Source organism: Vespa velutina, chromosome 2, assembly GCF_912470025.1.
Source record: "Vespa velutina chromosome 2, iVesVel2.1, whole genome shotgun sequence".
NCBI lineage: Eukaryota > Metazoa > Arthropoda > Insecta > Hymenoptera > Vespidae > Vespa > Vespa velutina.
Genome location: NC_062189.1, coordinates 6,460,060 through 6,486,634, shown reverse-complemented (window position 1 = coordinate 6,486,634; position 26,575 = coordinate 6,460,060). Strand labels below are relative to the sequence as shown.

Genomic DNA, 26,575 nt, shown 5'->3' with positions numbered 1-26,575 from the left:
GAGCTTTCTTTTCTACGTAAGTTTCATGGTGACTTTTTCCGAGTATTTTATTAATAAGTTACTCGTTCCATTTTTTAAGTTAAGAATCTGTCTGATCATAAGTATTGAAAAAAGTTATTCATTTCAACGACGTATAATTCAACTGACGTAGTCAATGTTTTCCGAAAGAAAACTTGTTCAGTTTAATATTTCTTTCAGGGATGTTTTAATTATTGTAAGTGATAACGTGCCTGTTGAGAAAATGAATTTTCAGCTGTGGGTAAAGAAAGAATTTTTTTCATTATTCCTTGGAAAAGAAAGAATTTTTTTCATTATCGAGAAGAAATCGTGACAAAGTATCGGTCTGCCGGACGGCTTTCTCTCTGTCTCCGTCTCTTTATTTTAAGTTTATATTCATTTCTTCGCGCAAGCTCTTTTAAAATTTTCTTTTTTAACGTTCGTCCTTCCCCTTTGTTTCTCTTTTGACAGCTGACGGTGTGGTGGGTAGCGGCGTAATTGGCAACGTGGTTGGCGGAGGATTGGACGAGGAAAGAGAGGAGGGTCCCAGGACGACAGAATTCGATAATGGGGGTGCAGGTGGAACTTTGAGCCGTGTCGGAAGTGGTACTTACCGACAATATCCACCAGACCTGTTGGCCTTCTCTGGTGGTCGTGGAGCTTCGCCAACCAGTCAGGCTTCTACAGCGCCAGACAACACTCGTCTTCCTAGTCAGCAACATCAACCGCAGCAACAGCAACAACAACAGCAGCATCAGCAACGACAGCATTCGACCTCGAGTCCAACGTCTTTGGGCTATAACTCACCACCCGGACAATATCCTGCAACTTTCAAGACTCTCCCTCATAATCGAAGCGTCACGCCGTACGGTCTTGCAGGATCTGCAGTAGCACCGGTGATGCCTCGTCACGGATACGTCACCATTCCAAGGAGACCTCGAGCTCCCAGCTGGAGCAGTGGCCCACCGACTTCGCCCACTGATGCATTGGAACCCGTATATGATAATCTAGGCCTACGCACTACAGCAGACGGCAGCTCTGTGCTTTCCCTAAATAAAAGTCCGGAGACCGGATCTTCGGTCAGAGGAAGGCAAATACCTGGTACACCGACTTCTCACTATGCGACTATGCAACGAAGCACTCCCAACATATTAGCCGGTAGTTCGAATGCACTCGGTACCCTCGATAGATCGGCACCCGAGGGTGCTCCCGAGGCCATCTCCGACTGGTCCATTAAATTGGCCGATGAGACTCTCGATATCAGCTCTAGATCTCTCGGTTTACAACAACAAGGTAACAACACGTTAGGTAGGAAGATTCCACCTAGGCCCCCTCCAAAACCTAAAAAGAAATCGACCAACGGACCTCTCTACGAAGACGAGGATGAGGATGGCACGGAAGTATGATCCTACGAATATAATGGACGATGAGGACGTCGGGTCTTCCTACTTCTTCGTTCCCGCCACTACTACGTCGAGCCATACTACTCTATCGAGTCGCCGGCGATCTCGGGAAAGAAACCAATAGTGCCTTCATTCGAAGATTTTGATGATTCTTCTTCCGACGTGAACGCAAGTCGATGTGGTTCTTCTTTCGGACAAAGAAACGATGCTGCGACATGACGATGATGAGAGGACGACGATTCGTCGTTTTATCGAACATCGAGCTGATGAAGGATGAAGATATACGGACTATAATTCGCATGGGATGCGATTTATCACTCTTTCTCTCGATACGCGTTTTCTTTTCCCTCATTTTTTCTTCTTTTTCCTCCTTTTTCTTTTTTTCTTTGCTTTCTTTCCCATTTAAATCTTTTCGTTCCTTTCATTTTCTCCTTCGCTTTTTATCGACTCGTCCGACAAGCGAGATTAGAACGATTTCACGATTTATATCGCGAGATATTGCTTCGCGAAAAATCGTTATGCGATGTTAACGATTTCGTAGAATGATATTAATTGAGAGGCAATGAGACAAGTAAGGAGTATTTAAAAAAAAATTGTAACTTTCTTTCTCTAAAATAACCTGAATTATTATTATTTAATCCGATAAATTGAATTTATCCTTGATTGATTAAAGATTATATTTATTTGTTAAGACAGAGGAGAACTTTTCCAATATCTACGACGATCTTCTTCTATTTATCGCTGTTTCTCAATTTCCGAGAAATCAAGCTGGTTAACGTGTCGTCGATTTTCTCCGGTCTCCCCAAACAACTCAGGTCACTCTTTAACTTCTGTTCTTTAATATCGTTCAATGTACACGTGAAACTCTGTTTCGTGATCGACCAAGCATTCGTGATTTATGGTTGTTCGACTATAGAAGTTTTTTGTGTTGATGAAAGGTGTTAGATTTATTTAACAAGATTAAGTAAGCTACTTCTATTATCGTATCCATTGGAGCACTTTATATAATTATTTCCAACATTTTATTGATATTTCAAACTACGGATGAAAATAAAATGAAGGAAGTGTATCATTTCGTGGAAAAAAACTTTGAACATTTTTTCGGACAAAGTTTCTAGAGGAATAATATTATTAAAAAAAAATAAATAAATAAATAAAAAAAAAATACAAAAAAATACAAAATAATACAAAAAAAAAATACAAAAAAAAAAACAAGTACAACATTCTTTTATTCATCGGTGATTGTGACACTTGCAACAAGTTGTAAAAAGTCGATTCTAAAAATTCTCTCTCTCAGGATGAAAAAGAAAGAGCAAACAGAAGAAAGGTGAATAGGCCTGGAAAAGATGCTTTAAAATAAAATGCAGTAAAACTATAACGATCCTCGTGGCTCGTGGCCAATAAATCCAGTGTCAAAGAACGACCTTTCCGGGGAGAGTGGTTGGAATCTGCCGTGTGAAATACTGCCGGCAATGCCGAACATCGTGTTAGCGAAAAAAGCTTTTCCGTATTGCATTCGATAGCTACGGATCGCCATCGTTTATTTAGAAAACGCGCGAGCGCGAAAGCTGAGCGAACGGAACAGAAACGAGGAGAAAAAAAAATCGTGTTGTACCATTCATAGGTCGAAATAAAATGGTCAATAACATCGTAAGTTGGAAATAAAGACGTAAAAGCGGACATATTCTATAGCGATATACGATATTACATGATTGTACCTGAATCTCGAAGATCTCGTTTCTATGATGACAACAAATTTCCATTTTTATCGATCTAAAGCTGAAAAACGAACTCTCCGTGGTATATCTATCTATCAAAAAATATTTTCTTACTATACGAATTGAAGAGTATTTGTTCTTCCTTCAAACATGCTCGTTGATAATTTTTTATATTTCTATCGTCATACATATTTAATTTTATATAAATATATTTATATTATATTATGTTTGTATTTCTCACTTGTCTCATTCGATCGATTACTCATTGCTTCTCAATTAATATGATTGTTAAATTTTCAAAGATTCGTACGTATATCAAACAAAGAATCATATTTCGAATTATGAAACATGATCCTCTGTTTTTGGCATTGTAAAAAGAATATTGTTAGGCTTTTAATTGTTACAGAATAGTCAAGCTTAAATTCAAAACGTTAAACTAAAAGTATATGCGAAAAATTTGAGCTCTGAATAAAAATAGCAAAGATTTTCTTTGTGTTTTTGTATTTTTATTCAACAGTTAGCTGAACCAAAAGCTCAAATTATTCGCGAATGCTTCGTTACTTCCAAACGTAACGCATAACGAATGGACAATATATACATTTGTTATTTGAAAGTCTTGTTCGATAAGTTATATTTTTTTTTTTTTTTTTTCTAAAATTCTGGAAATAAGCTATTAACGATCGATCCTTTTTTTCTGGAAATAATCTATTAATATAAATAAATTTATCTAACTAATAGGAAAGGCCGATGACAATTAAATTTAATTATCTTTTAACGTTTATTAGAAACTCATTAGTCCCGAAAGTTATTTCTTTTTGCATTCGGTCATTTTACAGAAACGAATAATAAGATAAAGGATCGAACAGAATGAAGGATATAGAATTAGGTAATTAGATTCAATCGATAAATACAGGTGCCAACTCTCAGCTCTCTTCCCATCTATCTCTACTTAGAAAGGTAACAAAAAAAGGTAACAAAAGCAGAGTTCGTTAAAGTGAAAAAGAAAGATAGGAAGAAGCAGCATCGATACACTAAGGGACTTTACCGCGTAATATTTTCAGCGGTCTAGAATGAAAAAAAAAAAAAAGAAAAAAGATAACTAGAAAGAGAAACGAAGAGAGAGAGAGAGAGAGAGAGAGAAAGAAAGAGAGAGAGAATCGCGAGCCGTTTGTTCGTTTTTCAAGAGAGAAACCGGCCGAGCATGCGATCTAATGTACATATATACACAGACTGGCGAGTGATTGTCATTGAACATTGTTTATATGTAAATACGAGAAGCGATGAAATAAAAGAGGGAAGAGTAAAAAGAGGAAGGAAATAAAAGCGGAAAGAGAGAGAGAGAGGGAGTGAGAGAGGGAGAAAAAAATAGAGAGAGAGAGAGAGAGAGAGAGAGAGAGAGGAAGAGAAAGTGCAGAAGAAAGGATCTCATATACGGCCGGCGCGGTCTCGCGAGTATATTTTTGTAGTTTTGTATTTTGATGTGCTCTCTGAGCGAGATCCCCGTGCTTGCTCACATCGAGAAAACGATAGGACGTTCGCAGGATGGCCGACAACGTCGACAATGAACGTGTTTAGCGTCGTTTCGTCAATCGATCAACATTTCGCGTATGCACGAATTACGAATTATATTCAGTGGCACTCGCGTATATACATATGCTGTTCACGTATATGTACATGTTAAATACAAGCATAGGTATGTCTCTCTCTCTCTCTCTTTCTCTTTATATATATATATATATATATATATATATATATATATATATATATATCTGTAGATACAGGCATACTTATGTATGTATGTATGTATGTATATATGTATGCATACGTATGTATATACATCCAGCATAGCTCGCAATACAAAGCGTTAAAACCATAAATCTCGCCATCCAAATCGGCACACGTGTCTCGAATCACGAGCAATTCACTTTACTTACGCGTTGGCATTCGTAAGTGGTTAAATTATTCTGCCCGTCGATATCGATGCCGAAATTTCCTATCCGTCTGTCTGTCTGTCTGTCTGTCTGTCTGTCTGTCTGTCTGTCTGTCTGTCTGCTTGCCTGCCTGCCTGCCTGCTTGCTTGCCTGCTTGCATACCTGCCACATCCTTTTCCGGACATTTCATCTTCGCGATATTTCAACTAACGAGATAGAAAACGAGATAGAGGGAAAAGGAGAGGAAGAGAGAGAGGATGGGAAAACGAAAGAATAAAAGCGAGTTGGACGATTTTTGAGTGACGGTAAATGACGGTACTTGCAATGGATAAGGTTGCAAGTTCCATGACAAGAATAAGATTTTTTTCTTAAAATCTTACGGATTTTAATATTACTTTATAAAGCTTTAAATTGTTCTCTTTGATTTTAAATCTTAAATAAGTCAGTTTTAAGAAACTCGTACTTTTATTAGACGATCGATTACTTTCAAATATTTATAAAGTTGGTAATTATCTTTGAAATCATTTAAATTTGACCGAAGACATTTACGTTGTCTATTTAATCTCTAGAAATATCTATTATCACGGTGTTGATTCAACGATAGATGAATGTAATATAACGGGAAGGGAACTTTGTACCATACGCGAATATAACTTTCTCGTCTGATGGTCTCGAAACGTAATAATAGACATTTCCTTGTCGTTAATCCGTCGTGTGTCTGGTCGTGACGCTCGTAATCGAGCGTGTATACGACGACGAGACGCTTGTACACGCAACTACAATTATTATCGTGAGATACCTCGTTGTAGCAAGCTACCGTGGTATCAGAGAATCTCTCTCAACGACACAATTTACCAACGGACCCTTCCCGAATTCGAATCAACATCCTTCGTCGTTCTTTTCTTTCCAATATCGTCCTTTACGATCAATCCTTTTTTCAATCCAATTTGCGATTTATTCACCTAAAATTGGCACTTAAGGATATCGTCTATTTGTTATTTGTTTCTTGATAGGATGATCCAGGATTGTAAATTCGATTCAAAAATAAAGGACGAAAAAATATGTCTATTATTATGGGAGCGATCGATCGTTTTCTAAGAAAGTATAATATTACAATCAGTATTTTTACATTTCTAATAATGTCTTGGAAATATAAATATAACAGATTATTAAATAATATAACATTCGTATATTTATTTTACAAAAAATATTTCTTTTCAGTATCGTCAATTTATTAACGTATTTTTTAAGATAAATGATTTACCAAGTTAACTTTCCTTTCACTCAGCTCATTAAGGGAACTCCATCATAATATAATTATGCTTTACCTGTCAACGTAGTTAAGAACTCATGTTATTTATTGAAACTATAAATTGTGCACGTCAGATACACCGAGTTCACAATTTGTTATCGATAGACGCGATTAGAGTTAACTGAGTGTTTAAAAAAAAAATAAAAACGCAGTCTGAATTACCGTCCGCAATAACCGATCCAACTCGATACTTATTGTTAGACATATTTAATATTTAATTAATAACGGAGGAGAAATCGTTAATCTGTTTTTGACTAATTAAAAAATTCATGTTTTCATAATAAAACTCTGGCGTTTCATATAACAAAAAGGATCCTCAATTGAGAAAATTTCTTTCTGTTTAATTAATATATTTAAATGAACTTACATATTCATTTTCAACGTTAGAGACGGTTTACGTTAAAAACTATATTAAAAGAATTTCAATGCGATGAAACTTTAATTGTCCTAATATGACTGACACTTCAAAATATATGTTAATTGGCCAATCAAGGACAATCTTACAATTAGTATTGAAAGCTATTATATGCTAAAGTACACTATAATATACTTCCATAATCAAAAGTCGATCCACGTTTTATCCTTTATTTTAATATCAAATTATTTCATAGTGATCATCGTTATATCGATTTTCTGCTCTATAAAGATCGATGTTCCTTCACTAAAATATATTAAAAATTAAAATATAATTTCTTATATTTTCTAAAAAAGAGAAAGGAATTGCGTTGATTGCGTTACGAGAAGTTCGCAAAAATATTTAATTATAGTCCTTTATGACGATAACTTTATCCATTCGATAAAGGAAAACGTATCTGCCTATACATAGAATTAATGATAAAAATCTTACAGGCGATTGAAACAAATTCAATCGGCTAATTAATTAAAATAACTTATAGATGAAGGAACATATGGACGTAAAATAAAACTATAATAGAGTGCGTGCGAGCGAGCGTGCGTGCGTGAGAGAAACAGAGAAAAGAGACTCTGTGTTTTTTCGCCAATACACACAACACACACACACACACACACATAAACACTAATATACCCTGTGGATATATAAAAAAAAAAAAAACGATAATTTTACCATGAAACGTTGTACAATATTAGTTTTAATCGTGTGTAATACTTCGTAGAGCGTGTAGTTTTCTAAGTGTCTGCTCGCTGAACGATTACGTAAATCGTGTGTCCTAATTGTCGTCGTTGAAACATTGCCTAATCAATTCTATTGTTGCGCTTAGAAGACGAAGGAAAAGGAAAAAAAAGTGATAACGTAACGTAAATCGTGAAAAATGAAAAAGAACCAATGTAAAAGAAAAAGAAAAGAAAAAAATTTTACGTACGCGTCGAGACATTAAAAAATTGTTGTAACAGTGTCTCGTCGAATATACGAATGTGTGTTCCGAATTAATCCTTGTGTTAGTTGCGGACAAGGTTAGTAGTGCGTCATGCCGAAAGAGCGATACGAGTGGATGCGTTTCTGTGGATCAGTCGTGTCCAACTGAGTTTGTCTCAATCGATTAATAATAATAATTATTATTAATAATAATTATATATATATATATATTATATTAATTATTACGAACGAGGTCATGCGCGAATGGGTGACTTACTCGTCAAAGGATATTTTCGTATCTCGTACGGTCTCTTGTTGCAGTAATGTACAGGATAAAAACACTTTATACATGCTTTTATCGAAAGCGTAAAGTCAGAAAGATTAATATGAATGTAAATGATTTATATTTACGTTTCACGGCGTAGATAACGATCTTTAATAGGAAATGTAACATTGATATTTACTTTTCCGCCATATTTAAACGTGAATATAGGAAAGAAAAAGACATTAAACGAAACCGATTTTAGCCGATAGTTTTCGGTATTAATTCTTACGATTCTTATATCGAAAAATATCTTTTATGTCAATTTTTAGTAATGTTGCCATCATTACTAATACTTACTTTTATTAATTATTATAATACGTAATCGTGTTCATTGTCATCATCATCATCATCATTGATGTCACTGTCATTATAATTCCAACATTTTTACGTTACATTGTTACTATGTCATTTTTTCACATTTATTTATACAAATGTTTATACTACATTATCTTTTGATAAAAAAAAAAAAAAAAACTTGTTTTTGTAAGAGAGAACGATGTCGAATTGTGTAGAATTCAGTATATAATTTTTAAGTCGAACATAATTTTTAGGTACTGTAAGGAAGGCGCTGTATATATTATACATATTTTATAAATAAAATATTTAGTGTAACTGTAATATTACGATACTGTACTGAAGGCACTGTTCTGTACACACCACTACATAGATTAAAATTTTAATAAATATTTCCCAACCCTATATATACAGTCGATCTTACAACGATTGATTTTTTAAACACTTTTCTAACCTTTTAATATTCATCCAGAAAAAATAGAAAATTGTTAATATCTTACAGAATATATTTACTCGATTAAAAAAAAAAAAAAAAGTAACTATAATTCTCGCGGTCTCCGCACGTCGTTTGAAAATAATATTTAAATATAATATTTTAATGGGGTTTAGCAGGTCCCACAATTTTGTCCTCTTTAATAATAATTCGCTTATGTTTCGATAATGCATCAGCACCATATTTCGCCATTAATTCATCGACAAATTGATCCTTTAATTTCTTTAAACACCTGAAAAGTAAAAAACTATCATACTATAGATAATTTATTTATTAAACGCATTCCAGATCATTTTAACAAAATATCATGGCTCCAACGTAATTTGCGATACCTATTGAAAATAAGTATTTAAATATTATCGAAGTCACCATGTTTCAAGATTTGAAGAATTGTAACAATCGTATTTAAGAAACAATATAATTAAATTCATATCACCTTCTATAAATAGAGTCTGTTCTAAATTTCCCGATGTCTAAACTTGGAGCGTGTGGTCGATGAATAATGAAGCTGTCCGGTAGAACAATATACCTATATAAAATGTTGATTTTTTACGTGTTCTTTATCATACTTTACAGGCAAAAGACCATCTATTAAATTACATAACGCGTAGGTCTCGAAAAATTGTGTCGTCAAGTTACACAAAGGTTATAATAGTATATTCTCTTATTAAAGACAATTATCTTACTTAAAATCGAGTGCTGTAAGATGAGTGATGTAAGAAACTTTATTCCATCCAAATCCAATGAATCGCGTATCATATTTAGGCGCAAATTGGGAAACCACGATGTAAGGTTCGAAATCAGGTTCCCAAAATATCTAAAATAATATTCAGTGAAGATTACGATTCTCTGATAAATTTGACAAAACCTACTTCATAAGGTTCAGTTGCATTTTTCCATAAACTAAAATTCGTTGCTGCATGTCCTTGAGTCCAAACATGATAACGAAACGTATAGAGAATACCACGCTTGAGAAATTTCAAGAGCTCTTCCTTGTCAGCAGGAAACGTAAACCTGAAATAAAAGTAAAACCATTATCTTATTGAATTTTACTGATTGATGTTAATTAAATGCAAAATTACCTATATCGTTCGGTTTCAAAAGCAGGCACGATTAAAGCTATTTTGTGTGTTGTTTCCATGTGTAAATTTTTAATATGCTTCATAATGTTTTCGTAAAGACCGTATTGTGGTAAAAAGTCAACGTCAAGTTGAAATACATAAGGCGTCGATACGTACGACATAGCTATATTTCTTAAGTAATTAATTGGATAAAGTTCCTAAATAAATAACATATGTTTAAGATGTTTTTATTAAGCTTTGAATATTAACTGAATGCATATTGAAATGGCAAAGAGAAAAGTGAAAAGTTTCGATAATAATATTGAAGGAGTCAATAAATAATATTAATATTTATACCCCTTCTTTATACACAATGTGATAGGCAATATTTTTCCTTTTTCGCAATTCCGGGGATCCACGTACATATACCAAAAAATTTTGTACTTCGGCATCGGTAAGATAAAGTGCTACACTTATTGTTCCCGGCCAATGTTTCGAAAGTTGTTCTAAAAGAGGCACTCGTTCTATACTGCATTGAGTGGCTAATACAATGTCTGTAGACATATATACATTATATTGATATTCGAGAATAAAATAATGCGTTCTGTACATCATCCTTGCAGCTTTGTTAAATTCTCGACAAGGATCTGATTCGTCATACTATAAAACGAGAGGCGAGCGAACGTAAGAATAATATAAATTTTCATCGAATTTTCAGATAAAAGAACTTACTATCAAAATATTTGTACGTTTATCACAACCAAATAAGCGTTTTCGTAAAAGATTCCCATCCATCTCTAAGAACATTCTATGCAATTTAAGGAATTGATCTGCGTGCTTATTATTTACATCCTGCTTCCGAGGTGAATTCCAATGAATTATCTGAAAGGATAGATTGATCAAAGTTACGCTAGATCATTTAAAAGAAATATCACAACAACGTACATTTAAATGATCTCCTCTTTGATAACAAGATTCGCTGGTGGTATGATCACTGAGTTGGACGTTCCAGGTACAATCTATCTTAAGAATAATATCCGGATGCTCTTTAATAACGGCATTTATTATATCTTGATCGGCCAAACTAGTCTCCTTTATATAATTTAAGATCCCCTTTGTGGTGTTCACCCACAATTCTTTAAATCTTCTAGCGCGCAATCGTTGTAAATGCATCAGCATAACGCCGCTATTGAAGCCTCTACCTAACGCTGGCCAAGGTTGTTGACCGTACGACAAGGACTTTAGATACCACCTACTTTGATTTTCCGCTAAGCCTAACGTTTGATTAGGCGTGAATTTCTCGAAGACTTTCCAAAGGACACTCACGTCGTTTAAGATGGTCACGTCAGTATCAAGGATGAGAACCTTGCTCTCATCTAACGCCTCAGGTAATATTAATTTTAATAGGCCGTAAACTCCGGAATAATGTCTGTTTGGTATCCATGATACCTTCGGCACCCATCGTTCGGCAGAATAATATGATACTATGACTGTAATCGTTAAAGAAATTACTATTAAATTTTCATTAAAAAAGTTTATTGCTCTTTGCGATCGTAAGAATCGTTAATCATGGCTCGGACTATAATTGAGTAGATCATTTTAGAAATTAATCTTCTTTCGTCTATCTTAAATCTTCTATCTAACAAAAGAAGTAAACCGATTTATTATATATAAACCAATTTTTATATATTTCTTTTTATCTCAATCTAATTAGAAAATTATATATAGACGGAAAAATATATACGAACGATCTAATCATGATTACAGCCTTCACCTTAATATAAAAATTTCGCGTATTGCAATAATGAACGTTTACTGACCACTTGGCAAATCCCATGTTTTAAATAATGTAGTGAGCGTTCTTTTTGCTATTTCATCTACGAGCAAGTGAAAGTGCAGTGGTTTTGTACGATGATACAAGATCGACTTTACTACCGTAACCAATGAAAATGTTGAATTATATCCGGCACATACCATGGCAATGTGTATGAATTCACACTTAACCTTGAAACAAACTATATTTAACTGCTATGGATTAAATTATTGGAAAGTTATTTGTTTTGATGACCCTTTACACTCGGTTCGTGCTGTTTTCTTTGTAAAATATCTTGAAAATTTAGAATTTTTAAATCTAATCAGAATTCTAATGGTGTTGTACTTATTACTCGTATGATCAATTAAAAATTACGATAAAAATGAATATTGCATGAAAATTTCATATCAGGATTTCGATCTATAATTAATTTCGCATTCGAAATAGTCTAAAATTGATTTCTACCTACTACGTGCTATTTATGTTGATAATGTCGAGTGCAAAGGGTTCCAATTTTTACCAATTTACCTCCGAGGTTTTATTTGATAATTGAACTTTCATAGTCGATTCTCGTAAATTCTTCTTATTTACATCGACCAATAACGATTGCATTTTTCCTTGCTTTATTGGAATGCCGCTCTCCGCAACAGGAACTGTAACGTTATAATAAAACATCCGTGTGCATCCTAAGATATTGACCCAATATGGTAAGTTAAAAACCATGACATGTATTACCATTAAAAAACAAATATAGGTAGAAAATTATTAATACTATTAGAATGCCAAATAAACATCCTAACCATGATCGAGCCATTGTAGTATGCCAAACATATTTAACGCTACGTCCTATGATGTTGAATAACTTAATTTTAGAAGAATTCTTTTGATATCTGTAGAAAAAAATCGTTCATAAAACAGAGGAAAAATTAGTTATTTGTAAATGTTATAAATCAATGATATAATAAAACTGATATAAAAATATAATATTTTAAAGCATATAAAGTTATTAGTTCTTCTTACGATCTCTCGCATATAAAAAAAACTTATAAAAACTTTGTAAACAAATATAAATAAATGTAAAATATAAATAAAATGAATGTAACTAAATTTATCATTAGATATATATATATATATATATATATATATATATATATATATACACATATACATGTGTACATATGTATCTATTCATATATATATAAATATATATGTATATATACATATGTATATATGAATATATAAATATGTATATATACGTATGTATAAATACACATACATATTTATATATACATATATATATGTATATATACATATGTATATACACAATGAATATATACATATGTATATACATATACACACATATTTATAACATTGATGTTATATTTGCCGGCTACATATGTCGTGAAACTTTTGTTTGATCTATATATAGTACTGACTACTTTGTGCCAAGCTCGGCGGGATATATAGCTTTGACAGCGGACTGTGTGACATTATTCGACACGCGCTACGGATAACAATTCTAACATAACAAAGTTAAACTGACACCGATTATCGATAGTAAGTTGGTTTATTACATACCCGTCGCTATAACCAGGATTTATTAGTTCGTTGTCATCCAAATTATCTCATAAGTTCGATGAATGTTTTGAACAAAAGTTGTAACGTTTTATTCGAAAATTTTTACCACGCAAAATATAATAACACTCATAATTCGTAACTGGCCACCGCAAGTGTACATTTATATTTTAACATGCAACACGGTTCGTATACACAATGTGTGTCACAAATGAAATAAATTGCCGTAATTACTCGTAACAATGAACAACCGTGAAATAACGTGCATCCTAAACAGCTCGAGAGTGAGAGAGAGCAGGAAGCCCGACGTAAATAGTTTAATCATTGACTACCGGAATAATAGAGCGAATACTACATTTAAAATACGTTTGATCTCGACTACTAACTCGGTCGATAATTCCACTTTCTTCTGATACATTATACGGCCGATAGGAGGTGAGAATTATATCACCGATAAAAGCATGGTAATGATGATTATTTCAAAAATAATATAAAAAATATGATATCATCTTTGATATATTTTTTATTGTTTTCATATTCTCTTTATTAATAAGAATTTATAATCTATTATATTGTCGCAACAATCTACATAATTTACAATATTACATATGAATTATAAATTAAGAAACCTATTTATATACATATATGTATATCTAATTTTAGATTCGTCGGAGATCTATTTGCAATAAAAAAACAAAAGAGTAAAAAAAAAAGACATTACGATCGGTGGTTGTCTAAATTATGTTCTTGTGATTTTCTTTTTCTTTTCTTTTTTTTTTTTTTTTTTTTTTAATTTAAAAATATATAGCTCTTAGAAAAAACTACAGTTTGTATTTGTGATATGTATTATTATAATTATAATGAAAAATGGTCATGTTAATTTTATTAAATAAATGTTATCGTATATGAATATTAGAACTGTTATATTAATATTCTAATTCGCTTTAAATTCAATGAATAATTGTTAAGAATGAATTGTTACGAAAGAGCGAATGATATAATGCAAATTCGAAAGATGCGCTGACCTGGTGCAATGATAGGCGATATTGAAAATTATTCGTTTTAATTAATTTCAGTAGCTTTACTCGGATATGTACTGGAATCATCGTCTTCGTCAATCTTTCTGAGTCGTTGGAGTTCTAAAGTTCGTGTTCTGAAAAATCCATTAACATGGAGTGACGATAATTTTTTTAAAATTTGATTACGTAGATTTCAAAAATATATTTATATACCTTCCAAATGATTCATCTCGCTCTCGTTCTTCTTTGCGTTGCCTAAGAACTCTTGATGCAACGCAAATTATTATGAGTATAATGGGAATTATACTAGCAAGTACTATACCAGTTGTGATACCAGCTTGTCGGGAACTGTATTCCTGTTGACCTATATGGTGGAAAAAAAAAATAGAAAAAGAAAAGAAAAAGAAACATTTACTTTATATTATTCTTCGTGACCAGCCCCAATTTCAAATAGAAGTTAACTTTGACGAAAAGACCTGAAATAAAGAAGTTAGAGAAAGAACAGGATCGAGGATAAGAGAAAGTTTGCAAAGACTTTGGTGGAAACTTCCATTCCACTTGGAATTGTTTGTGAGTAACTTTTACGTACTGTTCTATATTGATAATCTGTAAATGCATGTGGAATAGAAATTTCCTGAATGTATAAAGGTCTATAAAAAATTTATTAAGATATATTTTATACATCATCTAAAAGAGCTGACATTATTTTTTTACAATTGCTCAGTTAAATAATAAAATGTTTGATGCGTCTCATTTTATTTGCTAAATCGTACAAATCGTAATTGTATACCATGTGTGATAAAATTTTATGTAAATATAATATAATATACCTTTTTTGCATTTCTATTCCACAGCACATACAAATTTATTATTTTCTAATTATTTCTAATATAGAAGAGATAGTAAGATGTTACAATATAGATATATAAGAGAAGGAGATTTAGCGACGCACTGAAATTTGTTATGATATTGAAAAACTATGGAAAAAAAAAGAACACAGAGAATATTATGAAATGGAAATGCTTTGAAATACTAAATACAAATATTACTTTCAGTCCCTCGAACGAAATACTCGGTGAATATAAATTTTATTTATTTTTCACATTCTCGTCGATATACTCTCTAATAAAATTAAACACGAATGATATAGAAAAGTTCACACATCACTTTCTCTCGTAGGACTTCCAGTTTTTTTAATGGAATCTACGGTCAACTCAGATTCGGTTGGTGAGACGGGTTCTTTAAGATCCCAATCTTTTTCTTCAAAATCGATATAAGGCCTGTCCGGTAATGGTTCGTGTGTATGATAAACCCTGTCATAAGAACGTGGTTTTTTCATACCACTTAGTGAGCTTAGACTACTATCGCTAATTGGTGAAATTGCTCTATCGTCCATTTTTAAAGGGACAGTTTGTTTCATCAACATAGAATCGTTATCTATTCCCGAGCTGCGTTCAGAATAACGCCAAGATTTAGTCGAATCTCCATTAGATCTATTCTTTCTCATATAAACAAAGGCAAGACCGACACATATTGTAGCAGGAATTAATATTGCCGCTATAATACCAAAGGTTGTCCATGCAGTACGTTGACTATATTCGATTTGACCTACGTGTTTTAATTATATTAAAAAATTTGTATTAACTTTATTTAATTAAGTACTTTATCGTCAAGCAATAATATTATTTCTACATTGAAACTACTCGAACGTTTACTTTTCTTCGATATTTATAGTGGATTTGGAATTTTAGGGATTCGAAAACATAAAAAGGAATTGATAAAAATAAAAATACTTACGGAGACATTCGGTGTATCCATACTCCGGAATGTTCCATCGTCCTTCCGGCGTACATTCTCGACGTTGATCTCCAACGAGTATAAAATCTTGGTTACATTCGAAGCTTACTTTGGCACCGGGTATAAACAGAAAATTGCTTTTGCGCCCGAAACGTGGTGTTTCCAATATACCACAGGATATAACTAAAGAATAAAACTGCTGTAAAGATCTTTAATCAAATTTAAAATCACGAATTTTTTCTACTTTTCTACTTACTCCTCTTATCGTTTATTGCCTTTATTTGCGTGTAGGTATCGTAATAAGTTCTCGTGAAGTGTGCGAAATCCCGATTGAGTGTCATCGCGTAATCATACTTGCATTGATACGAATCTCCGCACAAAGCGTTCGCTCGATTTCGATCTTCCGTTCTGAAAGAAATAATAAAATTTGTTATTCAACTTTATTTTCTTTCCGACTTCAAAAATAATTTTTAATTTGAAAAATTAAGTACTCTATCCCTTTTAACATTCTGTTTCAATTTAAATATAATATTTGAAATGTACCTCACCTATTAGCTGGTAATATTTCTTCGGGCGTTCGATGAAATTCCGGTTGGAATTTTCGATTGGCAAAAAAGGTCGCAGTCCTACCAAACTCCCTTGTGAACAAAGCAGCCCCTTTATCGTCCGTTTCCTTGTCCTCCAATAGCCAATTCATCGCAAAGTTCTTATGAACGTCTTCAAAATTGTTTAAATTGCCTACGGATGCCAATTGACCGTCCGGATTCGTGAAATCATCAGTAATATCGTGACTCCAATTTCCGAACAATCCCCTGGTTTTATTCTATAATTGATCCATTGATCATCTTGTAATAATCGTAAATCTAAAAGGTATTACAATAGTCAATATAAATTTTAAATTACCATATATGACCAGGGAAGATAAACTCTGGCTGACATGAACCCTTCATTTTCTATAACTTCGATACCAGCACCGGTGTCCATCATTATGATAACTTCGCTCTGATTTAAAATATATGTCGGAGTATATACAACTACACCGGAAAAATGTTGAAACTTTAAGGACGGTCTATCGAAATAGACGCGTTGCTTATCTGCAAAAACGTCTAAACGGTACCTCCATTGAGAGTGTTTTTGTCGTAGCCGTACTTCGATAGTAGCGGTATTATTTCCCATCACTCGTGTAAACGTGAAAAAAAAACAAAGTTAGATTGTATTTACAAGTAATGTAAAAAACATGATATAATATAATAAATTTCAGATTCTATTCATTTGGAAGATTTTGTTAATATAAAAAAAAAAAAAATATTACCTGCAATCGATGTCAATTTAGTGGCATTAACAGCTCCATAATAATTTCTTTCAACTTGTTCAAACCTAGCCTGAACATTGAGTTTGTCTCTCAATTGATCCACTCGTAGTAATACGAATTCTCCCATTCCATTAAACGTGTATTCCAACCCATCAAACGTAACTATGTGTGGATCACCGAATACCGTTGCAATGGCCGGAGACTGATAAGCGATGCAGTCCTGCGAAGGACGTCTCTCGAATCTAAACGTTTCACATCCGACTGCCTGTTCCTCTTGCCACAGACAACACAAATACATAGGGACCATGTCGTGAAACCACTGTGAGAGAGTTGGTACTTTGTTAGCTTCATTCCACGGAAAATATCCCAAATTATGCGCACGACGTGGTCGCGAACCCCATTGCTGATCATATGTAAGCATCAAATAACCATTTTTGTCATAGCAACATTGTTGTTCCGAGCCATACAGACTGAAAAATAAAATGCACAAACCTTGATAATTTATTAAATTTTATAATGCCATTTTTAGATATTTATTTTTATAATTATTGGTCGTAAAATGATTACATATTAAAAATATATTATGTAATTTTATCAAAACTTAAGAAACTCAATAACAAGTTTTGACGTTACTCACTTTGGTGCACCAGTCCTCACGCAATGACTCGCATGACTGTTGTAATAGCAATCGGGATTTGAGTCCTTATCGCAATCGAAGTCTGGCATAAATCGTCCTTTATCGTAGAGAGCATGATTCAGGGTGCAAGGACATAATGCAATTTCAGCAGCAAAATTTTTCAAGTATCTATCATTCATAATCCACTTATCACACATTCTTTGTGACCAACGAGATCCATATAGTCTTTCCCATTGTGGACCAAAATACCAAGCAATTGGAATCGGTTTACTCCATAAAACTCTAAAAGAATTGCGTCGATTGAGTATTAACAAATGATTTTATCGAAAATCATTTTTTCGTTTCATACTTACGGTGAAATATTAATTCCAGAATACTGAGCCGGATCTGTTAGATTTATCTTTATAAAGCCGAACACAATATCTTGTACGTCAAGATTGTACTTATCACGATAATTCGCTGGTCTGATTATATAAGATCCTGTATTAGTATGTGATACCTGAAAATTAAATTGAAAAGTAAAGACTTTAAAAATTTTTATACATATTATCATATTCAATAAATGAAAAAAAAAAAAAATACTTCAAGGTCAGTAATGAATTTTAACTCAGGAGTAGTCTTCGTTTCTCTATAACCCCATAATGATATCTGAACACCTGCGTTCAAATTACTCGTCAAGTTGTATTGGTTCCATGTTATCTTTATCTCCGCTGGATCAAGTTCATGAACGGCTGTCGTAGTGAAAGAAATTTTTTCGGCAGCAGTAGCAGGTGTCTCTGTATAATATCATATTAAAAATTTACTAAAACGAACGAAAGACAATTAACGATCGAACTATAACTCGACTCACCAATGAAATATTTTCCTTTCCAATTAAACTTTCCGCTATTACCAATAGCTACTTCCAAGCGAATGTAACCTTCTGCTTGTACGAATGGTTGAACGCAAATAGCACGATTTCTGTCTATGACATGACCGATCACCATGACCGTATCGAACAGACACCTGACTTTCTCGGTCTCATTGAAGCAAGGTCCTGTGATATTGACTACCGTACCACCCAACATGTTTCCGCTTTCAGGAGCGAATACAAGAGGCAAGTTAGTACCAGCTATACGAAACAACAAATGATATAAATAAAGAATTTTGATACGGATGACATATTTTTCTTATTTACTATTTTTCCTGACCTATATCCTTATTACAAGAACCCAACATTATTTTCTCGTCTATTCTAAAAATGTGACGGCCTGGAAAACCATTGCCCCATCCTCTACCCGTTAAGTCTCGTAAAGTGGTCGTTTGAGAATAAGGTTTGTACTCGTAGCTTTGTGTACCATTACCGGCATTGAATCCAATCTAAAGAAACATGATATTGAAACGTCTTTTCAAAAAAGTAGATTAACGTTTTATTACTTACAAATGCAGGTACTCCACCCTCTCCAGCATAGTTGTCACCACCAGCTGATGTGTGAGCGGACCATTGAATATTCAGATAATTGAATATCGCATACGTGTGAACTTCATCCGTAGCTAGAACCATTTGAAAGGTATTCGTTTTATAGAGAGCATTATCAAGGCCACCGATGAAGGAAACGTTTTTCCAGGTGACAATAACGGCATGCTTTGGATCGAACGAATCTGAACCCACGACACCTTCACGAATATCCCACTTGACTCGTTCTCTCATTTCAACGCCAAATTGATCCGTCCTTCTCTGCAGATCTCTTTCGAGTCTGAAACCAAATCAATCCCAAAAACGTTGAGGATGGTTGCGAATTGATAATTTTATGATTTTTCTCATATAAATGAATGATATCGTTTATTTTACCGAAAATATACACCAGGCCTTCTTTTATCGATATCGTTTGGTCCAAGTTTTCCTATACGACATTGACTGAAAAATATCCCAATAAAACTTGGATCGTTTTTCTCGGGCCAATCCTTAATTGGAAAGACCAAAGGATGCGTATAATAATCTGGAGGATCACTAAACTCTAAGAAACCATTGACAGTTACCTAAAATATGAAAATTATACCATTCATAGATAATTTCTTATCACGAAAAGGTATTATATCGTAAGAAAGAGATTTGAAATTTATCGAACCCTGGTGTAATTGAATCGAAATCCGAAAAAAGGAAGTTGAAAATTCAAATTCTTGTGAATGATCACCGTGGATGCATGAATATCCGTTTGATAGTCTCCATGTTCACTTTCACCTCCTAAGTCAAAATACCAATACATGAATTCCGATCGAACTTGTTTCAATCTCGATTCAAGGAGAACATAATCGGGAACTGAATCATCAGATCGAGGTGCATATCTGTAGGCATCCGGGGAATCTGAATCTGTAAGCATAAATTAATGACACGTTGCAAGGTCATATTACTATTAATCTCAGAATTTGTCTCAGGCGAATAATTACTATTTTATTTATTGAAATTTATTTATTCTTTCTTTTTTATAGAGATACCTGTATCAAAAATGACATTTTATCATGTTAAACAGAACTTGGACAAAGAAACCAATTAATTTACTTCATATCGTACTAGAGAAAGTATTAAATATCGAAGAATCAATAAACATGATGAAAGATTGTATGCCTCGAAGAATGCTTTATCTCGTATTATTGGCTCTCTCATAAATCGATTTCATCAATCGAATAAAATAACATTTGAACGAGTAGTGATTTTTTAAAAATAACGAATCTTTACAATGTTTCTTAAAGTACACTTTTGTACTTACGAAACAACATAAAACAACGAACGACCCAAATGAATCACCCTTTGATTCACGTTAAAATGAGTAACTGATAAGGGATACGATAAGCTACGATACGACTGTCTTAGCTTTTCAGCAAATAATACCAGCTCCAATGCGATCGGTCACGGCGCGTTTTTATCATTTCGAATGGCTTTCGGATGAAAAAAAGAAAAGTAACTTCTTAAAAGGGGAAAATAAAAAAATAGTAAAAGGAAAGAGATCAGAAAAAGATAAAGGATCATTTGATTCGTTTGTAGCACTTGGTGCCTCCATTTTTTATAGTTTATTTCAAGAGTAGGGTCACGCCCATCGATAATAAATTACTCACCATATCGCACATATTTTCCCATTCTTTCATCAAAAGTCCTATCGGAAATGTTCCCTATATTTTGTTCAACTTCTTTTTTCGAATCTTGAGGATCAGATTTAAAAAGTTCCGTTTCCGTGTCAGACTTTTCCCGAATCGTTTCGATTTTTTTCTTATCTGTTTCCGCAAGATCCTCCAATTCCAACGGAACCGATTTCTTATTTTCCGTCAAAGCTACATTATCTTTGTTTTCCGTTTGTTCTGGCACATTCAATCCGAAAGCACTCTCGAAAGTCTCCTTTCCTGTTTGAGCATCGATTCCACTTAATGATATCGCGGAAATATAGAGAAGAAGAATCGCTCTCATTGTTAATTTGTAAGGGTAAAAAATACCCCTCGATGTTCGTTCCCGCATTTTTTGACGAGCACAGGTTTACGGATAAAATAGTCTACTAAGCGAGACGATACTGGACTGAGATTCACAGGTAACAAGTTATGATAACGGTCTTGATATCATCGACTCTTCTATGATAACGTACAGTTATCTTACTACGAACAGATACGTACGTGTCGTTTAAACTGAGAAAAAGGAAGGGATCGGTATGTCCTACTTATCGTTGAAAGGGAAAATTATGACAAATTTTTTTTTTTCTTAAATTCGTTTTTTGACGATAATTCATTAGATCATATTGTAAAAATGTTTAATATAATCTTAAGTCCTTTTTTTTAATATCCTTGAGAAATTGCAATATTTCGGTGTACGTTCTAAAAATTATTGTACATATATCGAAGTTCCATGGTTGTCTTCTAATCATACTTAAAATATTTTTCTTCTGTTATCTCCTAATATTACAGATACACATATCTATGTTTAGATCGTGATAAATTAATGAATATACCAGTGGATTATCAGACGAGGTATTTATTTAAATGCCTGAAATTATATAATATTTACAAAAAGAAAAATCTGTATGTACGATCGATTTGGAAAAGTACCAAAGTTTTGTTTTATTCTTTGCAGGTAACGAGTTTTACAATAAAACGTGTAGTATGCATTGACTAACACATACGTACATAATCGGTAAAGATTCGTCGATCGCTAAGAGTGATCTTGTTAATAACATTGTTTACTATCCGAAAAAAATAATGAATACGTAAATCTATAGTCCCTGTAAGTTAAGTGATTTGAGACGGACTTTCATTAACAATACGGTCTACAATGAAATCGCGAATTAATTGGAGATTGAATGGAGCAAGTTATTTGTATGTGCTATGCGTAAAGAAGTACTCAGGATTAAAATGTAACGTACTACAAATGCATTTTTGTATAATAAATACATCTACCAACAGTAGATCGTTACATCTAAGCACGCTACAAAGTTGACACGTTGCGTTATCACCGCCCAACTCTCGAAGTATCCTTTCCGCAGCTTACCAAAGTAGTCAAGGAATCTATAAAAGTCTTAAAAATAGAAGGAAATGCGAGTCATTTTTGTACTGCAACTGTATCTTCTATATCAATATTCTCACAAATGTTTATAAAGAAGCTATATTACATTTTCTTTTGTGTTGCACGATATGATAAACATCTTTTTTTTACTTTTTTTTCTTTTTTTTTTTTTTTTTTTTTTTTTTTTGACCGATTCTATGTATCACAGAACAAAGCTACGAAAATTGCATGAATTAAAGGATAGAAAAAAAATTCACAAATTTAAACAAAATGCACCTAGATTTGCGTATCAGTCGATGATATCTGTAATCTACAATATTGATCTCTGAATGTTATAACGTGGATATGAACTAGATGCCCGATCAGTAAGTGAAAGGATCTTTTGTAATATTTTATTTGTAATGCAATGAAATAATCTGTTGCAATTGCGATGGAGCAAGTTTAACATTACGAAGAGGAAGAGTTATCCCCATTACTGTCCATATATCCTCCAGAACCATTTACGACAAATGACGTTCCCAAACCGTATAAATGACCACAATATTTTGCATCGTCGATGTTGTCCTCGAAAAACATCTAAAATTGTCAATAACAAAGAATACACATAAATATGGTTTTTCTAAAAAGGAAATTTTGGTACTAAAATTTAATCCTTTTGAAACTATAACCGTACCTCTCGCATTTTAAAAAAGACCATTCCAGTAAGAAGAGAATCTGACCCAGCTTGATGCTGTGGACCGACTCTTTGTATTTCCAATTGTTCCGCTACTTCTTGAAGACCGCCTTTCAAATTTTTGCAGGATTTCATTAAGTACTGCATAGAAAAATAAATTAGTTATTCGAAGAACTCAATATTAATTATTAGAAAGTATAATTCTACTTACTTTTACATCATATATGGTTGGAAAATATATCCTAAGAAGTTCGAAAAATTCACTCTCTTCCTGTGGCAAGTTCTGATCAGTAAGTAATTTTAATAGATATCCAAAATCGTAACCAGAATGAAAAGATAGCCATTTAATATCGTCGACAAGAACAATCCCTGATGTCATTAACAGTTCAGCAAAATCTAAAGGGTCGATACCCTCTTCTTCGTGTTTTTTAAATTGTATACCACTATTTTGTAGCATATCTATACTATCTTGTGCATACATGTCTTCCCTAAAAGAAATATACATATGCAATTATTTCACAATTTCATTTCTATAATTCAGTTCTATATAAAATTGAATTCTTACTGTAAATTAAATTTGAAGTTGAACTGCCACGTTGTGTAACTACCACCTGGTGTATTCCCTGATTCATCGAGAAACGTGAGACCAAGTTGTATTATTCGCAAAAGGTCTACGTTACATCGTAGCAATTGATACTGGTAATCGGCACTTGTTCTAAATTCGCCTTTTAAGATATTATACTTAAGATAAAATAATTTTTTTGTAAATGCAGAATCGTTTTTCATAATGTAACTATCTTACCAATAGGCCTTGCTACGACCCCAGGAAATTCTGTGTCCATTGCAATATATTGATATTGTTGCACGACTTGCCGAATTGTGCGAAATTCCTCTTCTAAATTGTGTCCCCAGACATCTCGAATTCCACATTCCTCATTACTGGGCATAGTCGCCCCACCCTTCTGCTGCCCAATAGGGTTAGACCCACCTATAAATTTGTTTAAATATATAATCCTTTTCTATATTTTACGTTAGCATCGAGTTTCTTTTGTAATCAAATCAACTTATTAATGATTTGAAATATAAAAAGACTACTAATATTAGATAAATTTTACATAGCTCAAGATACTAGATTATTTACTTATCTATATAATGTATAAGGATATTTACAATGCTTTCTGAATTGCAAATACCTATATGACCAAGATAAGGTATATTCCTGGTTGGTATTGGTTACGTGTAATTCTCTTACATATTATTGTTGCATATCATTATTTAAAAAAGCCTTGAGTGAGCATTAACTCTTGAAAGCATACTTATATTATTCATTAGTAATATATAACAAGGATAAAATCTATAGGCAACCACAAACCAACCACAAATTATCATCTTTTTCAGTCATAGTGAAATAAATGTACAAAAAAATGTTAAGGTTTATGAAGCCTATATAGCATTACATAATATCAAACTATATAACACAGATTCATGAATGTGCAAATAGCAACATAGTTGTCCAATATGTTATATATTTACTTTAATCTAATCTATAAGTTTTTCTATTGCTTTCCAGAAACTAAGATAATTTCATATATAACTGCACCTTCTAATGATTGTGCATTCTTCGTCGATTCTTTGTAAAGGCACACCTTTTTTTGCAGCGACTGATACTGCACATTTGCCAGGAGCTTCATTGTACATACTAATAGTTTACTATATTTAAAGAGATTTCTACTTCGCACATCTTCTGGAATGATGCTTGCAATTTCCACTCGATCCCAAAGTGCTTTACTTATATTGCTTCTTCACTCCTGGAATATGTATCCCCAATACTCATTATTTCGAGATTATATAGTTGTTCTTTTATTTCTGGCATTCTCCATAAAATCTATTACTAAGTAATTCTAAGTATTCAATTTTCAAGTGCAATACTCCTCAAGGCATTATTAAAAAATACCTCAGCTACATATTGTATCCAATATGATAATATAATATCTAATGTGAAGATGATATGCAAAACTGCTGTTGATATATGCAACATATTAGGCATTATTAATTATTTATATTTTACACACCGGTGGCTGAGGGCATAAGGTTAGATATGTTTGTCGTCACCAGGTCTACTCTTATCCACAATATCCTCCGTCACGGTCTTTCTTTCTTCATAGTACTGTACAAATAAAGTTATTGAATATTGATTGATGCATTAACTATAATAAAAAAGATTATCTTTATATATTTTATCAGTCTCTTGATAAAATAAGTTGAGCAATAGTAGTTCATAATTCTTCAACAAATACAAAAATGTTGAGAAGGAATTATAACCAAACAAGCATACATAACAGCACGATATAAAATGACCAGAAAACAGAAATAAATATAACATCAAACCAAAATCTAAATAAATTTACCGATGATAACCAGGTTATGTATTGGAGAAGAATCAAGAATGATTATAAAGAGTTGAATATGAATCAAGTGTGAAGTATATTATACCTCTTCATATGTCCTTTTTATTGCACTATCGTTTACAAAATAATAAACTAAATGAAGTTTTATAATAGTTTTTAAACCTTTGAATCTTCTGTGACAGCATGAACAGGTTAAGCGAGTTCCCTACAATTTCCAAACTCAAAGCACTTTCAGTAGTGAATTATAAGCGCAGGTAGAGGCGCTGTAAACTGCTAGTTACTTATCTATATTAGGAGACATAGATCTAGTTATTTTCTGAGAATTATCAAAAAAATAAAGTATCACTATTTTATCCTAGATCGATCATTAAAATAATTACAAATTTTTTAACAGTAACATAGAATATTATTATTATTCTTGAATTATACTACAAAAGATCGCCGTTTCAACAATTAAAATTGATAAGATTGATATATGGTTATCCGTGAACAATTACTATTAAAGATTGTATACTAACAAAACTTTTAATTACTATAAAGATTATACGTACATAAATGTAAATTTAATGGCAAATTAAAATTAAGTGACTTTTCTTCCTTCAATTTTACTTGACAGTGTTACGTTAGTCTGTTTCGTGATACGATTTAGATTAACGATTCTTATATTTGAGATGCATATATAATAACAGCAAACACGAACTGTTTATTACTCGTATTTAGAATCGATTCGTTTCTAGTTACTACATCGTTTCTTGCTCAACGGACTTACTTCTTGAAAACGATTACTTGATAACCATTTCAGAAGCAGACAGAAACTTTGTAAATCTCATTGAGGACTTCGATCCTCGATCAAAAATTATAATTGCGCATTTATCTCTTTATTTCAGAGGCTACTTATTTTTACTCTAGCGGCATATATGGTTCTTACTAGGAATGAATCGGTCGGTAATAA

The 26,575-nt window shown here is 32.9% G+C and overlaps 4 protein-coding genes across 28 annotated transcripts in view; 1 reads left to right on the top strand and 3 right to left on the bottom strand.

Annotated features, from left to right (window-relative positions):
• LOC124957665 overlaps nt 1–8,720 on the top strand; it is a 241,037-nt gene extending 232,317 nt beyond the window's left edge. For all 12 annotated transcript variants that reach the window (XM_047514785.1, XM_047514783.1, XM_047514784.1 and 9 more), the window contains one exon: nt 469–8,720. In XM_047514785.1, the coding sequence (XP_047370741.1) occupies nt 469–1,403 (935 nt within the window). In that variant the 3' untranslated portion in view covers nt 1,404–8,720. The remainder of the gene's footprint in view (nt 1–468) is intronic.
• On the bottom strand, nt 8,593–13,589 carry LOC124957668 (xylosyl- and glucuronyltransferase LARGE2s-like). Of its 7 annotated transcripts, none has more exons than XM_047514798.1 (12): nt 13,259–13,589; nt 12,416–12,570; nt 12,209–12,333; nt 11,688–11,871; nt 10,813–11,357; nt 10,600–10,749; nt 10,225–10,527; nt 9,889–10,085; nt 9,679–9,820; nt 9,493–9,623; nt 9,243–9,335; nt 8,593–9,038 (listed from the first exon to the last, which is right to left on the bottom strand). In XM_047514798.1, exons 2-12 carry the CDS (start codon nt 12,492–12,494, stop codon nt 8,909–8,911), a joined length of 2,079 nt encoding a protein of 692 aa, XP_047370754.1. In that variant the 5' UTR covers nt 12,495–12,570; nt 13,259–13,589; the 3' UTR covers nt 8,593–8,908. The 7 variants fall into 7 exon arrangements, with proteins under 7 accessions (XP_047370754.1, XP_047370755.1, XP_047370757.1 ...); XM_047514799.1 differs by having other exon boundaries at nt 12,209–12,366; nt 12,481–12,570; XM_047514801.1 differs by having other exon boundaries at nt 12,481–12,570.
• A 419-nt stretch (nt 13,590–14,008) lies between these two features.
• Nucleotides 14,009–21,844, bottom strand: LOC124957664 (protein mesh). 3 transcript variants are annotated; one of them, XM_047514776.1, is made up of 16 exons: nt 21,114–21,844; nt 20,129–20,370; nt 19,852–20,039; nt 19,441–19,756; nt 19,211–19,379; nt 18,871–19,131; nt 18,603–18,796; nt 18,374–18,519; nt 18,021–18,302; nt 17,384–17,853; nt 16,975–17,249; nt 16,620–16,894; nt 16,328–16,479; nt 16,072–16,254; nt 14,488–14,638; nt 14,009–14,408 (listed from the first exon to the last, which is right to left on the bottom strand). In XM_047514776.1, exons 1-16 carry the CDS (start codon nt 21,505–21,507, stop codon nt 14,318–14,320), a joined length of 3,789 nt encoding a protein of 1,262 aa, XP_047370732.1. In that variant the 5' UTR covers nt 21,508–21,844; the 3' UTR covers nt 14,009–14,317. The 3 variants fall into 3 exon arrangements, with proteins under 3 accessions (XP_047370732.1, XP_047370731.1, XP_047370733.1); XM_047514775.1 differs by lacking the exons at nt 14,009–14,408; nt 14,488–14,638 and adding an exon at nt 14,918–15,882; XM_047514777.1 differs by lacking the exons at nt 14,009–14,408; nt 14,488–14,638 and adding an exon at nt 14,918–15,587.
• A 154-nt stretch (nt 21,845–21,998) lies between these two features.
• On the bottom strand, nt 21,999–26,193 carry LOC124957674 (CCR4-NOT transcription complex subunit 7). 6 transcript variants are annotated; one of them, XM_047514825.1, is made up of 8 exons: nt 26,175–26,193; nt 25,786–25,908; nt 25,288–25,382; nt 24,018–24,203; nt 23,781–23,940; nt 23,427–23,703; nt 23,216–23,356; nt 21,999–23,118 (listed from the first exon to the last, which is right to left on the bottom strand). In XM_047514825.1, exons 3-8 carry the CDS (start codon nt 25,301–25,303, stop codon nt 22,990–22,992), a joined length of 909 nt encoding a protein of 302 aa, XP_047370781.1. In that variant the 5' UTR covers nt 25,304–25,382; nt 25,786–25,908; nt 26,175–26,193; the 3' UTR covers nt 21,999–22,989. The 6 variants fall into 6 exon arrangements, with proteins under 6 accessions (XP_047370781.1, XP_047370777.1, XP_047370779.1 ...); XM_047514821.1 differs by lacking the exon at nt 26,175–26,193 and adding an exon at nt 24,816–25,023 and having other exon boundaries at nt 25,786–25,880; XM_047514823.1 differs by lacking the exon at nt 26,175–26,193 and adding an exon at nt 24,862–25,023 and having other exon boundaries at nt 25,786–25,877.
• Nucleotides 26,194–26,575: the final 382 nt, after the last annotated feature.

Coding starts and splice junctions, on each gene's coding strand:
- LOC124957668 (XM_047514798.1), bottom strand. CDS start 12,494: ATGGCTCGATCATGGTTAGGATGTTTATTTGGCATTCTAATAGTATTA. Junction 10,528..10,599: donor AACGTACAAATATTTTGATA/GTAAGTTCTTTT, acceptor CTCGTTTTATAG/TATGACGAATCAGATCCTTG. Junction 9,624..9,678: donor ATGCAACTGAACCTTATGAA/GTAGGTTTTGTC, acceptor ATATTATTTTAG/ATATTTTGGGAACCTGATTT.
- LOC124957664 (XM_047514775.1), bottom strand. CDS start 21,507: ATGCGGGAACGAACATCGAGGGGTATTTTTTACCCTTACAAATTAACA. Junction 20,371..21,113: donor GGGAAAATATGTGCGATATG/GTGAGTAATTTA, acceptor TTATGCTTACAG/ATTCAGATTCCCCGGATGCC. Junction 18,797..18,870: donor GAAAGGAAAATATTTCATTG/GTGAGTCGAGTT, acceptor GATATTATACAG/AGACACCTGCTACTGCTGCC.
- LOC124957674 (XM_047514821.1), bottom strand. CDS start 24,906: ATGAAGCTCCTGGCAAATGTGCAGTATCAGTCGCTGCAAAAAAAGGTG. Junction 24,204..24,815: donor GAATGCACAATCATTAGAAG/GTGCAGTTATAT, acceptor ACAAATTTATAG/GTGGGTCTAACCCTATTGGG. Junction 23,941..24,017: donor GGTCGTAGCAAGGCCTATTG/GTAAGATAGTTA, acceptor ATATCTTAAAAG/GCGAATTTAGAACAAGTGCC.